The following is a 24574-nucleotide window of genomic DNA, read 5'->3' as shown; positions in this document are numbered from 1 at the left end:
TCATGATGATACATTTGCTGAAACGAATTAATTTGTTTGGGGTTCGAGGTTTTGGTTTGTTAAATCTGTGTTTAAATAATGTTCGACCATGTGAGACGATTTTGTTTCATTTCAGCAATTGAAATAAGGTCAGAACTGTGTGAAATATTCAGGGAGTATAACCTGAGTATCACAGAAGGAAACTTGGAAGAGAGAGTGAGGAGAGGGAGGGGAAAGTAGGTGGTATCCAATATATGACACTCGGGATGACAATTTTTTTTCTAATCCCATCCTTAGAGCTTTCTTCCTTTTCAAAAGGATCTTTGGGCAACTTTATACAGACCTTAATACTGAAAATGATGGCACATTCTCTGCATCTACACATTAGTACAGATATTTCCTCCTTCAACTTCAAACAGATCATCCACGCTGGCAAACGACTTGTAATTAGGTCAAACCTTCCTGCATAAATGCTTGACAATTATCCCTTTGCAGCTGGCTGCCTGGGTGGTTGCCCACCAGGCATCTGCCACGGATCGGCAGCCACGTTTTTGGGGAGTGTTCTCCTTATTTCTTAAGTTTTAGAGTAGACCACTCGAAACCTCTTTCGTGTTATAACAGACCATGCAGAACATGTTTTACGGAACTGAAAGCAATTGAGTGGCAATCTGCAAGGAACGAACCAGTTGTTAAGCTGGTCATACAACCCACTTGTAAGACCGAATAATCCACCTGGCTTTGGATGTGACTTGTGCTACCGCAGCTGAAAGGTAGAGGTGCTCCAGTGTAAATGTCTTTCACCTGCATAGCCTGCCTGAGTACAAAATTTAGTTTGATGTCGGATTTCTACACCCTGCCTGGATTCTTGTGCCTGCCATCATTATCTGGTTGTGTGTTAAAAGGTAGGTTGCAGCAATGGCAATAAAAGTAATCCTGGGCCTTTACATTTCGTGCATGCATGCCGCTCCCCTCTCCCCATTACCTTGCAGCTTTCATTTTTTCACTGAACTTGTATCTTCACAAACACCATCTTATATATGATCTTCCTGCATCTGTCGGTCAGATTACTGCACACTTCTTCTTGAAAGAGCATATACAATACTTCTTAACCTTGAAAGGTAACTTTTTTGTATCCTGAGAGTGATAAAGTTCAATCTGTCATGAATCTTTTTTTTGTGGATGACATCACATCATTCGTTTCCACTTTCCAAACAGACTCATTGCTGATCATCAGTCTAGATTCCATTAGTCAATCGACGTTGGACATACAATCAAACAACAACAACAGGCATTTTAAGGCCATTTTCCCTGCTAGAGCGGGGGTTAGCCTTGCGGTCCCCATGACAATCTTCTCCATTTTGCCCTATTTTCTGCATCTCTCCTTGTTAACCCCCTTGCCCGCATTACTTCTTCCACCATCTTTTGCCAAGTCTTTCTCAGTCTTCCCCGTTCTCTATTTCCTTCTCCATTCATTTCCATCACTCTTCTCAACCAGTCACTTTCATCCTTCCTCAACAAATTTTTTTTATTTTTTTTGCTATACAAGATCGAGGCTCGTGAAAGAGCTAATATTAATCACACAAAAAGACAAACCGACACATAAAACACAAAATAAGGGGAGCGGTAGACAAGATCGGGAGAGAGGGGGAAGGACGGACACAAACACAACATTGGAGAGCAAGGACATCGAGCGAACTGTTGGAGGGAGAGGGCTTGGGGGGAGGTGGGAGAGGTATAAAACATATGAACACTGCAAGGACTTCCAGGAAAGAAGTTGGAATTTCAAAAAAAAGTGTATCTGGGGTGAAAATTAGCGGGGGTAGAAAAGATCAAGGTTTTGGATGGGGGGAGATAAGAGATGTTGGTGAACAGCTGTTTTAAAGACCTGGAGGGTGGAGTGGGATTGAAGAGAGTGAGGGAGTTTGTTCCAGAGGCGGGAGAAAAGGGGAATGGAAGAGTGAAGGTGAGCAGAGAGCCTGGATTTTGGCAGTTTAACCATAAGAGAGTTGCTGGGAGATCTTGTGTGACCTGAAGGAATATTTGGAGGACAGAGCACAGAGGAGGGTGCTATACCATATCGAAAACTCGAGAAATGCCTTGGAAGATGGCTTTGATCTCCTGTCTGGCATTGACGACATTGTTGTAATCCATTATTGAGAAAGCTGAAGCAGCATGTCCAGGGTAGAGTGACCTGGTCTGAATCCAAATTGATGATTTGATATCAAGCCATTCGAGAAGAGGAAGGATTTAATGTCGGATTCCATGACCTTGCTGATTTATTGGGAGCAGGCTGATTTATCTGTAGTTCAAACGATTTGTTTTGCACCTTTTTTGTGTAAAGTGGTAATGTTTACTGATTTGCAAGCACATGGCAGATGACCTTGAGCAAATGAGAATGTGAATAGAACAGAAAGAGGGTGTGATAGAGTAGTAGAGAAGGTTTATAGAAAACGTGAGCTGAGGCCATCTGGTCAGGTTGCAGAATCAGAGTCAAGGTTTGACAGCCACTTCTGCACCTTGGCGGGAGAAGAGGACACAGAGTCCAGGAACAGCTGGGTGCGACTGGGTGAAGTTGGTACAGAAAGTGATGGGTTTGGGAGACAAGACTTTGAGGCATTGACTTTTTTCACGGGCAGTGTCAGCTGTGCATCCATTCGAGGAAAGGGAGGGGGTGGAAGAGGAACATACACCAGAAACAAACTTAACCAGATACCATCAGGATTTGGAGGAGGGAAACAGGTTTGAACAAACAGGTTGAGTTCAGTCTTGAGATTAGAAAGATGTTGTTTCCTGGCTCTCCTGAGGGTAGACGCACACTTGTTCCGTGCTTTATGAACGGAACTGAGATTGCCTTCAGTGGGATTTGTCTTCCATGATGTGAAGGCAAGTTGTTTTTGGGAAACTGCCTCACCACAGGCTTGAAAAATGCCAGTGAAATGCCAGTGTCATCGGCGCTGAGATGGATTTCTCAGAACGGCCAGATAGATGTCCACTTTAACAAGCATATGGTCAGATGAACCAATTGGAGCAGAAGAATAACAGCAGACTTTTGCAGGGAAATATCTAAATCCAGAAGAGATGATGTATCATTGACTGAGATCCAGGTCGGGAAGTTGACAGATTGTGTCAGTCCCAATGAGTCGCAGAAGTCCTTTGCTAAAGTGCCATGGCAGGTGGGAGAGGTACCCACACCCAACCAACTGGCATAATGACAATTGAAGTCGCCACATATGAGGAAGAGAAAGTTGGGATGAGTGGATAGAAGTTGGTCCATGTTGTCAATGAGCGAGATGTAAATGGAGATGTCACTGTTTGGTGGACGGTACAACACACATATAAAGTAGAGGTGGGAGCAGAGTGGAAGACATAGCCGGAGGTACTCCTGGGGTGTGTTGGAATGAGGGCATGGTGATATCATGCATTGAGAGTTAGGAATAGAGTTTTTGATGAACAGAGCAACTCCGCCGTCAGGACAAAGCTCAGGTCTATCATACCGGAGGAGGGAGAAACCAGGGAGAGATATTAAGGAATCAGAGATGGTTCCATGCTTTGTTCCCCCCAGGTATCTGTTGGCCTCACACCATCCACTGTCAACCCCCTTCTGGTGAAACTTCCTAAATCCAGGATCATTGTCCCTTTTTTTCCTTTTTTTTTTTCTCTCCAAGACAGCTGTTCACCACCATCTCTGATCGTCACCAATCCAAAACCATGATCTTTTCTGCCCTGGTTACAACCACCCAAATCACTCTGCCTTCCAATTTTCCAGTTTACCCTGCTTCTTTTAGTTTCCTTCTGTGTTCATCTTGTCCACCCATGCATGCATATTTTGCGTCCTGTTATTGTCTTTCACATCCTGATCCGTTCAGTGTACTAACCCTTTCATGAGCCTTGCCTATGTATACAAAAAAATTTGTCGAATGGATTCTGGTGAACGTACCATTGATGTTGCCAAGTTATTACGTTTGCCTCCGACTATGATGCGCACCATTGTTTTTAAAATGCCGATGTTCATTTCAAGTTGTGGCTGTTTCGACCATTTCCAGAAGAGGTACAGAAGGTAAGAAAAATTGAAACTTCAAAATATGTTGTTTATTTTTATTTAAATACTCGCAAAGGTACCTGGCATTGCCGGTCAACGCAAGGTCACATCGCCCACGGGAATACTAAGAGGGGGGGGGGGGGGGAAGAGATGGGTGGGGTAGGGAGGGAAGGAGAAGTGAGAATGGAAGTGGAGGAGGAACAGGAGCAGGAGGGGTGAGCAGCGATCAGGAGGAGGGCGAGTGGCGATCAGGAGGAGGGCGAGTGGCGATCAGGAGGAGCGGGGAGGGGGAAGCAGGAGGAGCGATGAGAGGGAAGCAGGAGCGGTGAGAGGGGAGCAGGAGGAGCGGTGAGAGGGGAGAAGGAGGAGCGGTGAGAGGGGACCAGGAGAAGCGGTGAGAGGGGACCAGGAGGAGCGGTGAGAGGGGACCAGGAGGAGCGGTGAGAGGGGACCAGGAGGAGTGGTGAGAGGGGACCAGGAGGAGTGGTGAGAGGGGACCAGGAGGAGCGGTGAGAGGGGACCAGGAGGAGCGGTGAGAGGGGACCAGGAGGAGCGGTGAGAGGGGACCAGGTGGAGCGGTGAGAGGGGACCAGGAGGAGCGGTGAGAGGGGACCAGGAGGAGTGGTGAGAGGGGACCAGGAGGAGCGGTGAGAGGGGACCAGGAGAAGCGGTGAGGGGGGACCAGGAGGAGCGGTGAGAGGGGACCAGGAGGAGCGGTGAGAGGGGACCAGGAGGAGCGGTGAGAGGGGAGCAGGAGGAGCGGTGAGAGGCGAGCAGGAGGAGCGGTAAGAGGGGAGCAGGAGGAGCAGTGAGATGGGAGCAGGAGGAGCGTGAGAGGGGAGCAGGAGGAGTCAACTCTGTTGTTGGTATTTACCACCTCTCTCTGCTGTTCTTTTTGACTTGTGTCCTGATCCGTTCAGTGTACTTGTATTAGCTCTTCCACGAGCCGTGACTATGTGTACAAAATAAAATAGGTGATATCATCGGTAACTAGAATGGCATTCAACAGAGCACCTACCTCCAACAGAACTGTGAATGGGGAGCAGGAGGAAATGGGAGCAGGAGGAGGGATGAGTGGGGAGCAGGAGGAGAGTGAGAGGGGTGAGCGTGGAGCAGGAGGAGGGGTGAGCGTGGAGCAGGAGGAGGGGTGAGTGTGGAGCAGGAGGAGGGGTGAGCGTGGAGCAGGAGGAGGGGTGAGCGTGGAGCAGGAGGAGGGGTGAGCATGGAGCAGGAGGAGGGGTGAGCGTGGAGCAGTAGGAGGGGTGAGCGTGGAGCAGGAGGTGGGGTGAGCAAGGAGCAGGAGGTGGGGTGAGCATGGAGCAGGAGGAGGGGTGAGCATGGAGCAGGAGGAGGGGTGAGCATGGAGCAGGAGGAGGGGTGAGCATGGAGCAGGAGGAGTCAACTCTGTTGTTGGTATCCTCCCTCCCCTTCTCTATCAACTGTTCCTTTTGTCCTGTTGTGTCCTGATCCATTCAGTGTACTTGTACTAGGTCTTCCACGAGCCATGACTATGTATACAAAAAAAAATAGGTGATATCATAGGTAACTAGAAAGGCACTCGATAGAGTGCATACCTCAACAGGTGGAACAGTGTACATTTGGTATCCCACTGATAGGCTGGATCTACATGAGGACCTTAATCAAAGTCTAATCAGCTTGCTCTTGTCATGCACTCAACTCATCCACCAAGTTTTGTCATAATCCATCTGCAACTTTGAGATATTATGCTACATATCGTTTTTGGCCCCATGTTTCAATGATGAAGAATCATTTTTTTAAATAATTGAAAAATTTGCATGTCTGCATCCGGGTCTTCACCAAAATATAATAAATTCATCTTTGTCACACACCCAACCTGTTCACCAAATTTTGTCAGAATCTGTCCTTAACCTTTTGAGGAATCCTGCACACAGCCAAACAGACAAACAGACAGGGGTGAAAACACAACATCCTTCCACCTGCTGTGGCGGAGGTAAAAAGTGATATATAATTAATAGGTGAAGTGGTGATGTGAGGAACACATCCCCTCTCCCCCCTAATTCCATAAATTCTTATTTTAAAAATTGCTTCGATTTACGTTGTTTTGGTATTTGACGCACCTTTCGGGAACGCATCCCCGACGTAAACAGACGTCTAACAGTATTACATATAATTGTATGTTGTGAAATATAATTAATTTTGTTGATTCTTGGAGAATTGTGGGCATTTCATTCCGATAACTTTTTGAACATCCCTCGTATTTCCTGCTCTTCCTGATTATCTATTTGTACCATCTAAAAGCTTTCGTGATTGGCAAATAGGTCACAGCTCCACATATTGTTATATGCAAAAAGAGTTGAATTTTACTTCATACAGGGAGAATATTGTGCTGCTCTCACTTCCTGGTGTTGGCTTAGTGGTTAGGGTGCCGGCTTGGGATCCTAGGATCCTGGGTTCTAATCCCGGTCGATCGCTGAATTAACGCCAGGGGGGTTGACTCAGCCTGTCATCCTTCCGAGGTCGGCAAATTGAGTACCAGTGCACTGGTAATTCCCTGTGTGTCGCAAGAGTCGACCAACAGGGTTGGTGGCAGGAAGGGCATCCGGCCGTAAAACATTGCTTCAAAAAGGGGACCACGGTGCCCGAAAAAGGCCAACCCCTGCTCTGCAGGGAAAAATGGCCTCTAAAGGTGGTTCTTCTTCTTCTTTCTCAATTACCGCTGGACCAACTTAACCGTTTGAACATTTTTATTCAGTGGCTGCATCAGAAACTAGAAGCATAGTTTGCATGCCTGAAATGCTCAAAGGGGACGTTGACTTAGCGAGTTGAGCTTTCCTTCAATAATCTACTGTTTGAAGGGAAAGCGATAATATTTGAACCTGCAAACTGCTGCAGCAAAACAGATGCTTTGTAAACAGAGTATTGGCATGGATGATTGATCTCAAACGGGTGTTGTTTTTGGCAATCAATCCCTTACCACCTTCATTCGCTTCCAGATTCAGAAAAAGCACAAAACAATTTTGCCAAATTTTTAATTGCCAATGCATAAATCAAAACTCATCGCTTTTTCTGCCTTTCTCGTCATCCAAAGAAAATAAATGAGAATGGTGAAATTTAAAGCGTGGTTTTTGGGACTGATCTTTTCCAGTGAATCATGGGAAGCTGTTAGACTCACCAGGGGTGGTTTGTTTGAGATTGTTTGTTTGTTTGAAGTAGTCACTAGCCACCCTTCTTCTGACAGGACGTTCCCTGTGGCATTGAAGTCATTTTGCAGATGTTGATTTCCAATCTGCTGTGTGACCCCTTTGCATCTATTTGTTTAACTAAGCCAAGGTGTTTCGTTCTTCTTTTTTTTTTCCAGCATTGTAGGCCTACAATTTCTTGGCCAAGTTTACTGAAGCTATGTAATCTGAACTGGTTGCATTTTCAGACAATATCCTTTATTATTGTTTTACAACTTACGGTTCTCTACATTGTTCTCTCGCATCGATTTTTAACTCATTTAAGTAGCTCTTAACCATTTTGAGGGGAAATATATATATATATATATCGAGAAAAAGGCAGTTAACTAACAACTTGGACCCTAACCTAACCCTAACAACCTGGAAACTACAGAACGAGCAAGAAATCTTTCCTGATTTGGCATCAAAAACTTGCATGGTATATAGGTGTCTCTGATGTTCTTTTTTGGATACAGTATTGAGGCTCCTCGAGGAGCCAGACCCCAGGATATAACAGAACTAAAATATCATGAGAAAGAGAGAAAAGGGGGGAGAGGGGGAGGACACCAACAGCAGGGGTGAGGGACAAAATAGATGGAGACTTGGAGAAATAAGGGATGTGGGGGATGGAGGAAATAAGGGATGAAGGCTAACCCTCCCTCTAACTGATCCAGACCTCATGATAACTTATACACATTTCAACAACCAAAGATTACACACTTTACATTACCAAGGAAAATACACATTCTTTATACAACAGTAACAGAACTAAAAATCCTATGAACTGCATTTTACTGAAATCTCCTGATAGGATATCTCCAGAGTCGACATGGAATTTTTAAAATGATGTTCCTCTTTTCTATCCAACCAAGTGGAATGGCGGTTCAATTGACTCAGGCTGGTAAATGTGCATACAGATGAGATTTACTGCTTTTTGGGTTAATAAAAAGAGAAATGCTGATAATTAGACTCATTTGTTTGAAGGCAATTTCTTTTTAGTGTGTTCTAGCAGAGTGTGTTAATGGAGCTAAATGAAGGACAGAGCTGGGGAAAATGTTGACATGTCAGTGTATGTATGTAATTGAAATGTAATGACATTGAGCATGGTCTTACCAAATAAATTGGGACTGCAAACTCGTTAATTACATTTTTAAAAAATATATTTTTAATTGTATTTAAAGTCGAGGCTTGTGGAAGATTGGGAATATAAAACAGATCAGGATGTAACAGAACAAGGAGAACAGTAGAAATATATTGGGCGGAAGGGTGGGGAGAGGAGGGAGACACGCATCATTGTTGAATGGAAAAAAAACAAAATCTTCACCCTTTTCGAGACCCAGGGCACAAGGGGGATTCCATTCTCTGAGTCCGCCCGGCACCGCAGATAAGGCCCCATTAATTATAAAACTATCCGTGCAGCACATGGTAAGTAGCAATGTGGAAAATCCCGCTCTTCATCTTAATCTGATTCAAGGCCCAGTTTGATCGATTGCAGGAAAGTGTTTAAAAAAAAAAAAACATTCATGAACTTCATTAAGTTTTTTAAACACTTTTTTCAAACAAATAAAAACTAAAATTTATCTCTTTTCAAATAATATAATATTTTATTTTGAAACCAGAGCAAAAAGCTGGCAATGTCGTGCTCAGTTATGGCAATGTCATGCTAGGTTAACCATAAGTTGCAGGCTTTTATGGAGAGCTAAGGCGAAGTCAGGTAAAAGGTGAAGAAGTCCAAAATACATGCTGTAGAAAAAGTTTCTCATCAGTACACTACATCCAGGGGGCTGACAGGATGGCCGAGAGGTACGCACACTCGCCTCGAAGCTGTAAGCCTGGGCTCAAATCCAGACCCAGTTATAAACTGTCCCGGTGCTTCACAGGCAGGGTGATTCGTCAATGTGTGTGCTGTCTCTCGGGTGGACATTAAACTCCAGTCTGCCAGCATTCGTTGGACGGTAAAGATCCCACGGTGTCCTTTGCGAAGCGTAGGTGAGCTATCACCGGGAGCCTGAACAAATTACTTTCCTTACCAGCAGAGGGCATTGCATCAGAGGCACAGCCATGCCCTCAGCCAATGATGCTACCCTGCAATCTTATGCTGGATACGAACGAAGAAGACAACATCCAGGGATGCTCCACATTATTGTGGTCGGAATATCTAAAGGGTGATGTGGAGGAAATGCAACATTAACATCAGCATGATGAGGTATGGGGTAGAATGCAAGTGAGGAAGAGGGGGTCCAATAGCTTAGGGAATAGGTGAGCTATCACCAATCGCTCAGGAATAGGAAGGTGAGCGTGAGGGCATTAGTCTTCCAAGTAAATATCACAATCACAAGGGACAAGTTGCCTCTTCTGTTCATTGATAGATGAGCAGTTTGAATAATAGTAGGTTAGTGACAGCACTTGGAATTCGTTGCAGTGGCGTCTGAAAAAATTATTATTTCATTTAGGAAATACAGACAAGACCATTTTCTTGACAGACGTTGGGAAGGTATGTTCAATGTATGTGTGTAAATATATATATACAGTGCATTCAGAAAGTATTCAGACCCCTTCACTTTTTTCACATTTTGTTATGTTGCAGCCTCATGCTGAAATCGTTTAAATTCATTTTTTCCCTCATCAATCTACACTCAATACCCCATAATGACAAAGAGAAAACAGGATTTTAGAAAGTTTTGCAAATTTATTTTTCAAGAAAAAACTGAAATATCACATTGACATAAGTATTCAGACCCTTTGCTATGACACTTGAAATTTAGCTCAGGTGCCTCCCATTTCTCTTGATCATCTTTCAGATGTTTCTACACCTTGATTGGAGTCCACCTGTGGTAAATTCAATTGATTGGACATGATTTGGAAAGGCACACACCTGTCTATATAAGGTCTCACAGCTGACGATGCATATCAGAGCAAAAACCAAGCCATGAGGTCGAGGAACTGCCTGCAGAGCTCAGAGACAGGATTGTGTCGAGGCACAGATCTGGGGAAGCCTCCAAAAAAATCTCTGCTGCATTGAAGGTTCCCAAGAGCACAGTGGCCTCCATAATTCTTAAATGGAAGAAGTTTGGAACAACCAGGACTCTTCCTAGAGCTGCCCGCCTGGCCAAACTGAGCAATCGGGGGAGAAGGGCCTTGGTAAGAGAGGTGACCAAGAACCCGATGGTCACTCTGGCTGAGCTCCAGAGATCCTGTGTGAAGATGGGAGAAACTTCCAGAAGGATAACCATCACTGCAGCACTCCACCGATCTGGGCTTTATGGCTGAAAAAAATCGTATATCTTAGATAATTCAACACATAAATCCTAAAATGGCCTGGACAATATTATTGGCACCTTTTAGAAGTTGTTAGAAATAATTATATTTCAAGCAGGTGATTTTCCTTTACTTTCGAATTGAACTCACCTGTGGTGGGTTGCAGGAGCCTGCAATATAACAATCCCTCATTCAACCAGTTTGAATAGAGAAAAGCAGTCATTCTGCTGTTTTGTGTCGCTGTGTGTACGGCAATGAGCATGCAGAAAAGAAACAAGACCAGAAAATTGTCTGAGGAGGTCAGACACAAGATTGTAGCCAAGCATGGACAATCTCATGGCGACATGTCCATCTCCAGAGACCTTGATGTTCCTGTGTCCACCATACGCAATGTTATCAGGAAGTTTAAGGCCCATGGCACTGTAGCCAACCTCCCTGGATGCGAAGAATTATTCGAATGATGGAGAAAGCACCTCGATCAACTGCCAAACAGATTCAAGCTGACCTTCAGACACAAGTTACGACAGTTTCAACTCGCACCATCCGTCACCAACTCATTGAAGGGGGTTCTAGGGAGGACCCCACTGCTGAGAGAGAGACATAAGAAAGTCTGACTAGAGTTTGCCAAAACACACCTGAGCATGCCAAAATCCTTCTGGGAGAATGTCCTGTGGACAGCTGAGACCAAATTTGAGCTTTTTGGTAAATCACATCCCCATGTTTACAGAAAACAAAATGAAGCCTTCAAAGAAAAGAACACCTTCCCTACAGTCAAACATTGAGGCAGTTCAGTGATGTTTTGGGGTTGCTGTGCTGCCTCTTCTACCCCATACCTCCCTACAGTCAAACACAGTTTAATATCATGAATGAGTGAATGGCATGATGAAATCAGGAGACTATCCATGCATTTTGGAGCACAATGTTCTATCCAGTGTCAGAAAGCGTGCAGGAGGACAATGACCCCAAGGACACTTCAAAAAGCTCCCATGAATGCTTCAAGAGAAAACGCTGGACTGTTCTGAAATGGCCAGCAATGAGTCCAGATCTAAATCCCATTGAACAACTGTAGGGAGATCTGAAAACGATAATTGGGAGAAGGCACCTTCAAATCTGGGAGAGCTGGAGCAGTGTGCACAAGAAGAGTGGGCCAAACTAACTACCATTAGAGAGATGTAGGAAGCTCATTGACTGCAGTTATTTTGTCCAAAGGCTGTGCTACCAAATATTAAGTCTAGGGTGTCAATAGTTTTGTCAATGCCATTTCTTTTTATTTGTAACAGGACGGGGGGGGGGGGGGGGGGGGATGGAGTGCAGTGGGAGTGAGTTGCCCTCCAAAATATGTATTTGAGCAGTCCTCCGAAACTACACATGCCATTTCAATGAAACTTGACCACAGCCTTCATCACCTGTGATGTACCCAACGTTTTGTCACGGCATTAGAAAAATCTGGGTCTAGGGATGTTTACGGAGTGTGGTGGTGGAGGGTGGGGGGAGGGGGGGGGGGGAGGGTGGGTGGTTGCCTCCTAAAAAAGGTTTTTTTTTTTTTTTTTCAAAGTCTTATGATTATGTTAGTATGATTGTACATGCTGCCCTGTCTTCTAGCATCCATTGAAATTGGATTCAAATACTGTTTAAAATACCTTTTGTCGATGTAGTGTGCTGCTGTATTCCACCAGGTGAGCGCCCAGAGGTATTGCCTCTATTTTTAAGATATGTTTGGGGGGCTCTGTTTTTGAAGAGGACAATCAAATGTAAAATTTCGTGTCAATCAGACCAACGGTTGCCGAGAAAATGAATTTTTGAAATGCAGACACGTCACACGTATGTACGCCACACGTACTCACATACGCACCCGAATGCCTCACCCTGATTTTCGCTTCGCGAGCACAGGGTAAAAATAGACAATACATATATTGGTTTGTATGTGCGATTCGAACCTGCCTTTCGAGCATCATGAGCAATCCATTCACCTGGGAACGTTAAACAGGCCAGCCCCAAAATCGTTTGAATCACCCTGTCTCTTATCCTCCTTAGTTTGTGTAATTTCCTTCTCATATGACTCTTGCTCATTCTCAAAAAATTTCACTTCTTCCTAGAATTGCACTGGTTTATGTTTTCCTCTCAAATTTAGAAGAAAAAAGAAATTTCCTTGAAGTTTGAACCGTAATGGTATGTTGAGACTGAAAGCTTTCTTTAATGAACCAGTTTTAAAAATTTATTATACTTTCCTCCCTTAGTCTTATCATCAGTTCTCATTAGATCCCATGAGAAATGTGGAGGATATTTTCCAAGGGATGGCCGTTACTCTCTAATGAACTGTGCATGACCTCAGGTCATTGATCCCAGTATTTAGCGAGTGAGGTTTGTAGACAACTTTTCATGTATATTGTATGAAAGACTGTATATTAATACAATAGGTAATTTAATGTACCATGTTGAATAGGAACTTATTTCTTGTTCACAGTCACAACATGGCTGACAAGTTCTCTGGTTCATTTGTGCCCAAGCTGAGTATGAAACGTGTAATCCACAACTGTCTCCTTGTCTAACTAGTTTTTGTTTTAATTAATAAAAAGTCATTCTCATATATCGCATTGTTTGCTGTGTGAGAGCACAAAGTGTTGTTTTTTTTTTTGTTTGTTTTTACCCCAAATGCCTTCGCTCGTATAATTTTGAAAGGTCAGCATCTTCCAATGTAATTATTCTGTCTAAACCATTTTCTTTCACCTTCAGGTGGCTTGGCTATGAATAAAGAAGAAAATAACATTGCTCTTGCAGAGGAACAAGAGGTTTCCAGATGCATTGAAGATATGTACAAGGTGATTGAGTTAAACCTTGCTGTCGAAAAAGTGGGCAAGGTTAATGATTTAAAATGTAAAGGTTGTTACAGCCTGGTGCAGCTGCTTTTGAAAAACGTTGGTGAAAAGAAAGCTTGGATTGTTTAAGCTTTTTGAGACTTTGAACATCGCAAAATACTCACTGAGTTTCTCTGCTCACTGGAGTATTAATCAGTGTTGGTGTCGAGATTTTGTCGGCCTACAGGAAGTATTGTTATATTTGCTATTGTTCTTTGTCTTTACAACATGAATATCACACATACTTGCCATGAAATCCTGAAAAAGTTTATTGTGCTACCCGTGGTGAATTCAACCATTTTGCTTTGCTGGTTCGTTAGTTCATTGGACACCAAATGGACACTTGGCACTTGTACTGCCACTCGCACCAGGGTGATAACGAGTGCATGCTGGCACGGTGCAACCTTTACAGAGGCTTTTACAAGATGAGCAGATTAGGATTATTTTACAGGCCTTTTAATCCCCTCATATCCCCCTCCTTTCCGCCCCTACTCCTGGGTCCTTGTCCTCGGTAGGTCATCACGTTTTGTTGCCTGCCATGATACCTGCTGCTATGTTGTGACAGCTGTTAGCTTTCATTCTGATGCCTCGTTGGAGGAAACATCAGGGACTAGCACACTACATTAGGGAAAGCCTGGAGGATGCTCGCCTTGGCAGCAGTGGGCCTAATCGCAGAAACCCTGTCCGAGGCATTCTTTTCTAAATCAGACTCGCTTTTGTTTGAATTTTGACAAGCGTAAATGTATTATGTATGTATGTATACTTCCTTGCACAAATTCCTTTTTATTTTGCCTTTTTAAGGGAACCTTTGGATTTATCAAGTCTTGGCATGAATTAGAAATCATGTTTGCATGCTGTATCATATTACACTGCCTAGGAAAGGTTTTGCATGTTAGCTTCATCACTTTCCAGTTGCTCCAATGATTTCCTCCCTCTCCTCCTCCTCCCTTAAAGGTTTTTGTGATTGGGAATGAGTCAATGCCTGCTTTGCTGGGGTCTCTTGAGTCTGTTCTGCTTCCTCTCTTTGGGCTATACTGCTTCAGCAGGCATGGTGTCTCCCATCTGAGGTACGCTAAGCCAAGCTCAATTGTGCATTCTCCCTTCCGCCAAATAATGCAAATTTGTGCCGCACATGTTTCACACACTTCCCGTACCTCACTTTTCACCCTTGTGTGACACACCCATAAAGAGGCACATTCGCCGCATGAAGAAGGCCAAATTGCAACGATGATCGTTCAACCATGCCTTGTAAGTTCTGCAGCAAGGTCTTCCTGATGCTGAAATCGTGGAAAACTCTTGTCACCAATTTGAGTTGAAAACGACTGTGAAAACCTGTTTCTTGGCAAACCTGCCTTGGATTGGTATCCAAGCTGTAAGGCATGCCAAGTTGTTTCGCCAGTATTGGCCGCTTAACTTCACGCAGGTTTTGATCGGTGAAGTGCAATGGCCTATTGAGATTGATTGCATCCTATAAAGTGCCAAAATGATATGTTACAGGTTCGTGACAGTCCTTTCCTACTTCGTGCTATGTTTTCTTAGTGCAAAGTCACATTATTCGCGGAATGTCATTCTGTGTTACTTTGCAACGTCTGGAAGGCGATTCAAAATTGTGGAACTGTAATCCTTGTTGCGTGAAAGAAAACTAGGTTCCCTGTATGTTACACTAGCAGAAGTACCTGGCATTGCCGGGCGGGGGAGGGGGAAGGGGAGGGGAACGGGGGAGAGCGAGCCCCTTGGCAAAGCGAGCGATTTATTTTCTCATAGCGTCATAGCGTCATAGCGTTTCATAGCGTCATAGCGAGATTTTTTTCATAGCGTCATAGCGTTTCATAGCGTCATAGCGAGATTTTTTTCATAGCGTCATAGCGTTTCATAGCGTCATAGCGATTTTTTTTTTCATAGCGTCATAGCGTCATAGCGTTCATAGCGTCATAGCGTTCATAGCGTCATATCGTTCATAGCGTCATAGCGTTCATAGCGTCATAACGATTTTTTTTTTCATAGCTTCATAGCGTTCATAGCGTTATAGCGTCATATCGTTCATAGCGTCATAGCGTCATCACGTGATCGCTCTGAGCGAATCAGCGCCCACCTGCTCTGATTCCGTTGATTCCGTGCGCTGAAATGCGCTGAGGTAAATATGAATAAAAAATATGGATCGTCAAATATTTTGAGTTCGGCCATGTTCGTCCCAGGCTCAATGGCCATGTCTATGCCAAATATCAAGCATGTAAGCCTCTCCGTTTAGGAGTCTATCGGTAACATTACACACACACACACACACACACACACACACACACACACACACACACACATACACACACACACAAACTGTGTTTTATATATATAGATTATTCGTCCCCTATCGGTGTACACCGGAGGGGACTATAGGTTTGCATGCCGTCCCTCCGTCTGACAGTCCTTCAGTCTGTCAGTCCGTCAGTCTGTCAGTCCGTCACGCAAAGAACAGTTTTCCGGACTTGTTTTCTAAACGCTTAATGCTAATGATTTCAAACTTGGCACATGGTTTCCTCATGATAAGTTACAGATCAAGTTCGAACTTCACGACGTTTCGATCATTTTTGACAAAGTTATGGCACTTTGAACTTTGGGAATTCTGATAATTCTGACGATCCTTAACTCAGTGCCATTTTAAGTTTTAATTTCCTTTAAAAAAGATTTTCTCTGCAATAATAGGACCGATTGAGATCAAATTTTCACCATAGGGGGGACTCGGTCTGTAGAATATTTTAATGGTAATCATGACGTCACAGGTCACGTGGTTCGGCCGCCATATTGTTTTTCGTGAAAACACGAAAACCCCTTTTTCTCTGCAACGGCTGAACAGATCGAGGCCAAACTTTGCAGGCAGCATCGCATACCCATGACGAACAAAAAAGTCAACGAGCATGACGTCATGTGTCACATGGTTTCAGAGTTATGACGTTTTAAAGCATGAACCTTTTAAAACCGAGCCCCTCCCTCATTTTTGATCCAATCGAGGGGAAACTTCACAGATCTGTTCAGCATGTCAATCTACTAAAATGTCCTTTTGGAATTTGCGATAGGGCACGTGGTTTGGCAGATATCGTTAATTAAACGAAAATATTTTATTAAAAAATGGATATCTCTTGAATCGCTAGTACCTCAGACCGTGAGTTGGTAATTATATAATTCACACAGTGCAATACGTGCAGGCCGCTCCACGGAGCGACCTTGCGGGCTTATCAACGAGGTGAGGCGTGACACACATGTGTCTCAGCATACCTCAGATCAAGTTTGAAAACCAGCATCAACCGTGCATAAATTTGCATATTCGATCATTTTTGACAAAGTTATGGCACTTTGAACTTTGGTAGGGGACATGTATTGCAGCGCAATACTCAGAATGCTTGTTTAAATATTGTTGAGGCAACTCAAATATGTTTCCTTTTTATTTTAAGCTTGCAAAATTTATTTGGTCACCTGGAGGGAAGTACTTTGTTGTGGGTTTAACAAGGTTTATTTGTACGCGTCTTTAGTTGCATGCATTCTCTTTACAATTTAAGAGGTCGTTGCATTCAATTTGAGAAGTTATAAAAGTATAATAGTGGATAATTGGGGAAATAAAATCCCTTGAGTTCACAGGAAAAAGGCATTTAAAGTAGTCTGAAGGAAAACGTTCACTTGGTAAATCAACTCACAAAGCAATTGGTTGTCGCAGATGGCATTTAGTGTGTGAGCTATTATTTATTACACAAATTGCAAAATGCTTTTTATTTATCACAAACTGTTCTTGTTTCTTTGCAACAATTTGCACTCGAAGCTTTTTGAGAAATGTGAACTGTTCAGGAACGCTTGAAAAATATGTTAAACAGCTTCTGCAAATTCCCATCCAATTTTACATCTTTGGCAAAACAAAAGTAATGCCAAAAAGGTGGAATTTTTTTTCTTCCAGAAAATTGTGTAATTATAACTCCAAAATCCACTTACTTGATGCCCCGTTATTTAATGGCAATGTAGTAACATATACACTTCCTGGAAGGATCCACTTTGAGGTCAATGAAACCTCGTTGCTATTTGCTAATGTCTTTTATCAATAAAGGTTGGCCAGTAAACACTTGGATTTATTAGTGCCGAGCATAACTGCACAACTGCTCACAGGATATTTTTCATTCTACAATCAGGCTTATCACGCGACTTTGCAAATCACGTGATTCACATTTCTGCTTATGTGTCTTGACCACAATTATTTATTGGCGTGAGAGAATGTCACGTGTTTACTCTATAAGTCACTGCATTTGATTTACCCTTCATTCCCAAAGTTTGTGGAAATTATTTGGGATTAGTTGTATACAAAAAAAAAATCAATGTAATGGAAATACTGAATCGAGGCTCATGGAAGAGTGAGGTGACAGAGTAAAAAGGCAAGATGGCGGCAGTGGGGTAGTGGGACCACAGTTAATACAAGAAGCGAAGGGATGAACTAACAACAAAAGAGGAGGAAACACAGCAATTGTGACTAAGAGGGTTGAGTTAGTTAGGTTTAATGGGGATCAAAAAGATTGCAGGTAGGATAAGAGATGATTTGAGGTGATATGGTGTACTGCTTGTGTGAAATGAGGAATGCAAATATACAATCTTTGGAAGACAGTTATACAAATGGGAGAATAAAAGAGTAGAGGTGGGTGGAACGCCTGGATTTTGGGATTTGAACCAGGAGATGTTATTGGAAGAACGCATGCGTCCTGGGGGAGATGGATAGGGGCTAAGAAAGCAGACGGAGGTGGACCAGAGGAGCGGCGGCATAAAACAGACTCCACCGACCTTTCTGTCATGTGAGAGCAACAGGCATTGCCTTTGGAATTCTTCTTCTTCTTCTTTTGCATGTAGCAAGTTGCTGTGGTTTACCATCATTTGATGAGGATGGGGCTATGCTGCTGATGCAGTGCCCCCTTTAAGTTAGAACAGGAATTTGGAATTTAGCCATGATGCTGGCGATAGCTTGCCTACTCTTCACAAAGCACACCATAGGATATTTAGCGTCGAATAACTAATGTCAGCAGACGTGACACACAGTTTAATATCCAGGTAGTGGACAATAAAATGGAAACACCAATGCAAAGTCACTTAATAGGGCGTTGGGCCACCACATGCAGCCAGGATGGTCTGTATGCGCCGTGGCATATAGCCCACCAACAACAACAACAACAACAACATGCATTTTAAGGCCATTTTCCCTACTAGAGTGGGGGTTAGCCTTGCGGTCCTCATGACAATCTTCTCCATTTTGCCCTATTTTCTGCATCTCTCCTTGTTAACCCCCTTGCCTGCATTTCTTCTTCCACCATCTTTAGCCAAGTCTTTCTCGGTCTTCCCCGTCCTCTACTTCCTTCTACATTCATTTCCATCACTCTTCTCAACCAGTCACTTTCATCCTTCCTCAACACATGACCAAACCATCTCAACCTGTTCCTCTTCACAGCATCAATCACAGGCTCTATTCCCATCATTTTTCGCAATTCATCATTTGTCTCCCTCTCTCTCAACGATACTCCGCACATCCACGGAACCATTCGCATTTCCACCCTTTCCAACCTTCGTTGCTGCTTATAGCCCACCAGCGTCTGGAATTCTTCAGGAGGGATGCGGCACCATTCTTCCACTAGAAAGTCAATCAACTGGCACCTGCTTGATGGAGGTGGAAAACGCCGTCTCGGGCATCGTTCTAGCATATCCCATAAATGCTCCCATAAATAAATGATCTGATTGTGTTCAGATCTGGTGACTTAGAAAGGCATAACATATGGATAATATAATTGTCACCCTCATCAAACCATTGGGCGACCACACATGTTCTATGGATAGTGGCATTGGGGGTGAGGGGTAAGGGGGGGGGGGGGCATAATTATAGGCAGCTAGGCATGTGCAGCATTTTCATACATGACCCTAAGCATGCTGGGATGTTATTTCCTTAATTAACACATGGGCCACAACTGTCTGGAAGCCATTGCTTGGTGTCCATCATTTACCCTGGTGTTTGCATTTTTTTGTCCACTACCTGTACATCTGAGGGACGGTGCACACATTGATGTATCGCTCCTCATGCAAAATACTAGGATGGCAGGTTTGTGTCTGGGCCGATGGCAGGCAAGACGACTCCGAGGCAAGTTCACATACCTCTAGGCTATATTGCTAGCCCATACTCTGGACTTATTGTGTGAAATGCCAATAATGTTGAGAGCTTTCGATTCCACAGAGTACAAGACAGCGAGATGTGGTGCTGGAGCCACAGTACATTGAGGTGAGCAATACTCCATTGAGCTATGGACAAAGGCCTTTGTAAGCTGACTTGTCTATAATTTTTCAAAGAATGTCTTTGAACGATGGAGGATTCCCACTCTATGGTGGCTTTGAAGGCCAGCTTTGTTTTCTCATCATCCAGGAGAAGCCATGGCCGATGGTGAGACGTAAGAAAAATCAAGAGACTGAAATGGACAGGTCGGTTCATTTGATTATCCTTCCCAAGTAACTGGATCAGACTGAGGTTTATCAAGACATGCTCCAATTGTCACACCTGCATCTAATCAATTCCCAGATCGGTAGAGAGTGGCATAGCTTTTGTGTGCCTGTCAATGGGATCCGGTACCTCTTCCGATCATCTGCAAAATGGAAGAAAGGGCTTTCCAGAGCATTGGAGAGGTCATTGATGTATATGATGAACAACATTGGACCCAAGGCACTGCCTTGGGGTATTCAATCCTCCACTGTCAGAGAAAAGCAAAGGAGAGGATTCATGATGGTAATGTGTTGACTATGCATCACTAGCTAATGCCAGCAGACAGGACACTAGTGGAGGAATTCTGCCTGGTGTGAAGGCATTCTTGTATGCCGCAAGCAGAGTAAGGTTGAATGAGATGAGAAATGCTCCTAACCTCTCATTTGAGGTATAAGGATGGAGGGGGAGGCAGGCACCAGAGATGGATTTGACAAGATTCCACTTTGTGACGTTGTGGAATAACATTGGTTGGAAAGTTCAGCCTTGAATTGTACTACACTAGCAACGGTACCCGCCCTATGGGCGGGGCTTCAATTGGGAGGCCCAAATGAAAAGGCAAAATATCAGAAATTGAAGGCTTTTTTTTATTTTAAACGATTTATATAAACATCCGTAAAATAATATCACACACAAATCATCAAAATCTAAACAGTATTTGTAGAATTTCAACAAAAGCCACATCACTGTTCATATCGGTAAATATTATTCCATCGTGTTTGGAAAAACTGGAAAATTGAAAAAATTGGAAATTGGAAAATTGGGAAAACAATATAGCCTATTTTACTCCAGTGGGTCCCAGAATTACCCACCCAAAATTTCGTTGTGATTGGTTCAGCCGTTTTTGCGGTACCTGAGAACAGACGGATGGACAGACAGCAGACGGACACATTTGGTGAATTATAGTAAGATGATGTTTTCTGGCTTGGTTTACGATGGGCAGACGCTCTCTTTGTAGCTTACAGAATGACCTACATTTGCCTTCAGATGAGTTAGTCTTCCATGTTGAGAGAGAAAGCTGCTTGATCACAACTGCCTCACCACAGGATTCGGTGTACAGGGCCAAGAGGATAAATACGATAGCTACAGGCAGGATGGGACAAACTGTTGCAAGATAGAGAGAGACAGTATGCCTTTGTGAAAGTATTCCCATATGGAATCAATATCAGATGCTGTGGAGATGGCAGCCCATTCCTTTTCAGGAGAAGGCAGATTACAGTCCTTGCCATTTGGTGTGTGCTAACAACCATAATCTCCGGTGCTGAGGCTACACCCTCACAATAGCTAGGGAATTATGGGTTTTGTAAAGAACATGGTTTGAGTGGTCAAGAGGGGCAGAGGGATAGGGGAGTTTAGATGGAAAGTTTTTTCATTACTAGGTCCATCAGGAAGGATGTACCACTTGCATAAATCTGGATAGGGAGGTTTACAGATTGGGTCAAACCTACAGAGACACAGTAGGCCTTTGTTGCATTGTCATGGTTGGTTGTTGCAGAGCAAAGACTCAGCCAGCTGGCATGATGGCAGTTGAAGTAGCCATCAGTCAGATACTGAGAGTTGATACATTTTGGTGTAAACTGAGATATCCTATATATGGAGTTCTCATCATTGGGTGAATGCGACACCACACAGACAAACATTAGGTGGTTGTAGAGAGGTTTTCCAGAGGTACCATATTTTCCAGTGCATTAACTGCACTTTTTATCGGCATAAAAGTTAAAAGTTAGGGGTGCGGTTAATACACAGATATAGCAAAAACAAAAAAACAAAATTTCCTAAGTCGCAGCTCATGTAAGAGTTAACACATAGAACAGATAATAAAGGGAGTGGAACACGAGAGTAGAAGCACAACAGTAGAGAACAGGGACATCAGGAGATCTGTGGAAGGGAGGAGGCTGGGGCGGGGCACACGGGATAAACAAGATTGACACTACAAGGACTTTCAGGAAACAAAACCGAATTTGAAGGAGGTGGATTTGGGGTGTATTAACAGTGGTAGAAAAGATCAATGCTTTGAATGGGGGAATATATGAGATGGTGGTGAACAGCTGTTTTGAAGATCTGGAGGGAGGAGTGGAATTTAAGAGAGTGTGGGAAGTTTTTTCCAGAGGTGGGAAAAAGAGGAGTGAAAGAGTGCAAGTCTTAAAAACAATAAATGCTCAATTTCAATTATATTCTGATTGTCATACATATACGAGGAGATCTATATTCTACATATCGGGGAACGTGAAGATCTTTCAAAATCGTGTAACTATGTAATGTACAAGGGATCTCGGTTGCACGTTTTTACCCATTGAGTCATGCACTGTAACCCCAACATCAACATGTCATCACATTCCTGTATATTCTGATTGACTGACAAAGAGGAGGGAGGAATGCTTGAAGGGAATACCCACCTGGTCTCCAGCACCGAGTTTACAATGGCTCCAATGATGCCTCGGCACCAGGCCCACAATCAGAAGGGGCCCATAACATAATGACCGAGATGTATATATTTTTTAAGTGTGCATGTTGCGATACGTTTAAATAAAGAATATGTATAAAATTTAATGCTACTTTTAAAAAACGTATGATTTATATTGAAAAAACATACCACCATTTCCTGGCGTGTGACGTCACCACACTGTTAATGGCGTACATTCCAGTTCCAGTACAGTAAGCTTGCGTTTTATGCGTGTTGTGTTTGCGCATTTTTGGAGTAGTGTGCGCCTGCCATTCATAGCATTTTTTGGAATTACATGACTCGAGTGTGTGAGTTATGCTGCGATTAAATTTTCTCACTGAACAACATGAAATATGAGGACCAGGGAGTGATTGCTACATTCAAGGTGTATTATCTCCGAAGAGCATTTGCAAACCTGATAATGATTTAATGATTTGCAGGTGAAATCCACCTTCCCTGCACCTCCCTGCCCCCACCCCATCCCCAGCCCTCTCTCTTCCACAGATCTACCGATGTCCCTGTTCTCTCCTGTTGATGTGCTTCCCTCTCTCTCCCCTCCTGTCTCCCGCCCCCTTTATTATACTGTGGTGCTGTGCACACACGACTCGATTGCCAGAGAGGTAGGCCACAACGCTTTGGTACAAACAGAGTCTTTATTAAGAGCTCGCACTTCAGCACTGGGCGGGCTCGAGCTTAGAGCCCGCATATATGTCCCGAGGCCACGCCTTGTCCCCGGGCGTGGCCGATCGGTCGAAAGGCGGGGCATGCGCTTTCGTTCCCCGCCTGGACGCTCGCGCCACCCACTGGTGCGCGGAATTATTGTCCCTTGTGCCCGCCACAATACATTTTATGTGTTTTATGTGTTGCTCTTACATGAGCCTCGACTTTGTATACAAAAAAAATATCAACTAATGATGATCAGATGTAAAGGAATTCTGGAATGCCTTTACATAAGGGATGTTCTATGTAAAGTTGAGGAGTGTTGGAGGGAAGACATCCGTTCCTGTATGAATGGTGTATGGGGGAAACTTTGTCCTTAATTTGTTCGCGGATTTAAAAGTTTCAAAGAGAATAATGATGTATTGAAAACACAACGCAACATCATCGAAATGGCCAACACAGACTGACGGTTTTGATGAGGTGGAGGAGGGTGATGTGGAGGAGTTGCTAGACTCGTACAGGGAGGGAGGAGCTCCCAAATGAGGACCTTCTAATGCTCGGGAAGGAACACAAGGTGGATCTTAAACATTGTAACTTAAATAAAATAAACCACTGCAATAGTAAAAATAAGACAATAAGATGAAGATTGAGGCAGCACTCACCCTAACCTTTGCCTCTTGCAATGGTGAATTAGTTTTAATTTACACGTTTTTCATTTACAACATTTGTTCTCAAACTGAAGGTGAGGAGCTTATCTAAGGAGGATGACATTGGGGACTTCACGGCCAGCCCGTCATGGGCCTACAGGTTCATGGTGTAGTAAGTTCAGGAATCTCCTTTAATCAAGTGGTTTATTAAAGACGATACCAAGCTCTCACAGAGCACACGGCCATCATGACGAGCCGCCATTAACCACTGAAGCCACGCCCCCAGACGTCACTACGCAGTACGTAGTACCAATCACAACATCACCCTTTCATTGAAATTATTATGTTTGTATGCAACAAAACACTACTAAACTAAATCAAAATAATAAACACAATCAGACACAACTTGAACCAGACACAGATGGGATCTGGGGTTACTGTTATAACTCTTAACCAAAATGTAATTACTGCTCAGTATGATTAGCTAAAACAGAGAAAACACAGAATCATTCCAATCAACGCATTGTCTCTGCACCAATATTACAAGGGCTGATTTCTCGTGGTCGTTATTCACTATCACGATATCTCAACGGTTTTCGAATCACACGGCCTGATCTGGTCGAGTACGGAGAGTTGTCCGGCCTTGTTGTCTCAGCACTCTCGTCATCCTTGGAGCTGGAGCAGACATTAGTTTCCATTGCTGAAGCGTCGTTGTTGAAATGTACGTGTCGAGCAGTTGGTAGACTTTGATGTGTTGGTTGGGTCGGTTCGTCCTTCGACTTGGCGCCACAATCGGGTGGATGAAGGTCACGCAAGTGTGCCCTGGTTCTTCGAAGATGCGTCCCGTTAGGCGTCTGTACTATATACGAGCGGGGTTCATTACAGCGAAACACAACTTTCCCGGCGTACCATTGGTGCAATGGTGCGTGTCCTTGTTCAGAATCCGAACCCGATGTCC

At 43.7% G+C, this 24574-nt stretch overlaps 1 protein-coding gene across 1 annotated transcript in view; it reads left to right on the top strand.

The window, feature by feature from the left end:
• TANGO6 (transport and golgi organization 6 homolog) overlaps nucleotides 1–24574 on the top strand; it is a gene marked incomplete in the record, with an annotated part of 435716 nt that overhangs the window by 47357 nt on the left and 363785 nt on the right. Inside the window, 3 exon segments of the mRNA XM_078784327.1 lie at nucleotides 969–1097; nucleotides 13210–13295; nucleotides 14286–14398. Coding sequence (XP_078640453.1) covers nucleotides 969–1097; nucleotides 13210–13295; nucleotides 14286–14398 — 328 coding nt within the window.

This window comes from Myxine glutinosa, chromosome 9, assembly GCF_964187855.1.
Source record: "Myxine glutinosa chromosome 9, kmMyxGlut1.1, whole genome shotgun sequence".
Taxonomy (NCBI): domain Eukaryota; kingdom Metazoa; phylum Chordata; class Myxini; order Myxiniformes; family Myxinidae; genus Myxine; species Myxine glutinosa.
This window is presented reverse-complemented; position numbering and strand designations above follow the sequence as displayed.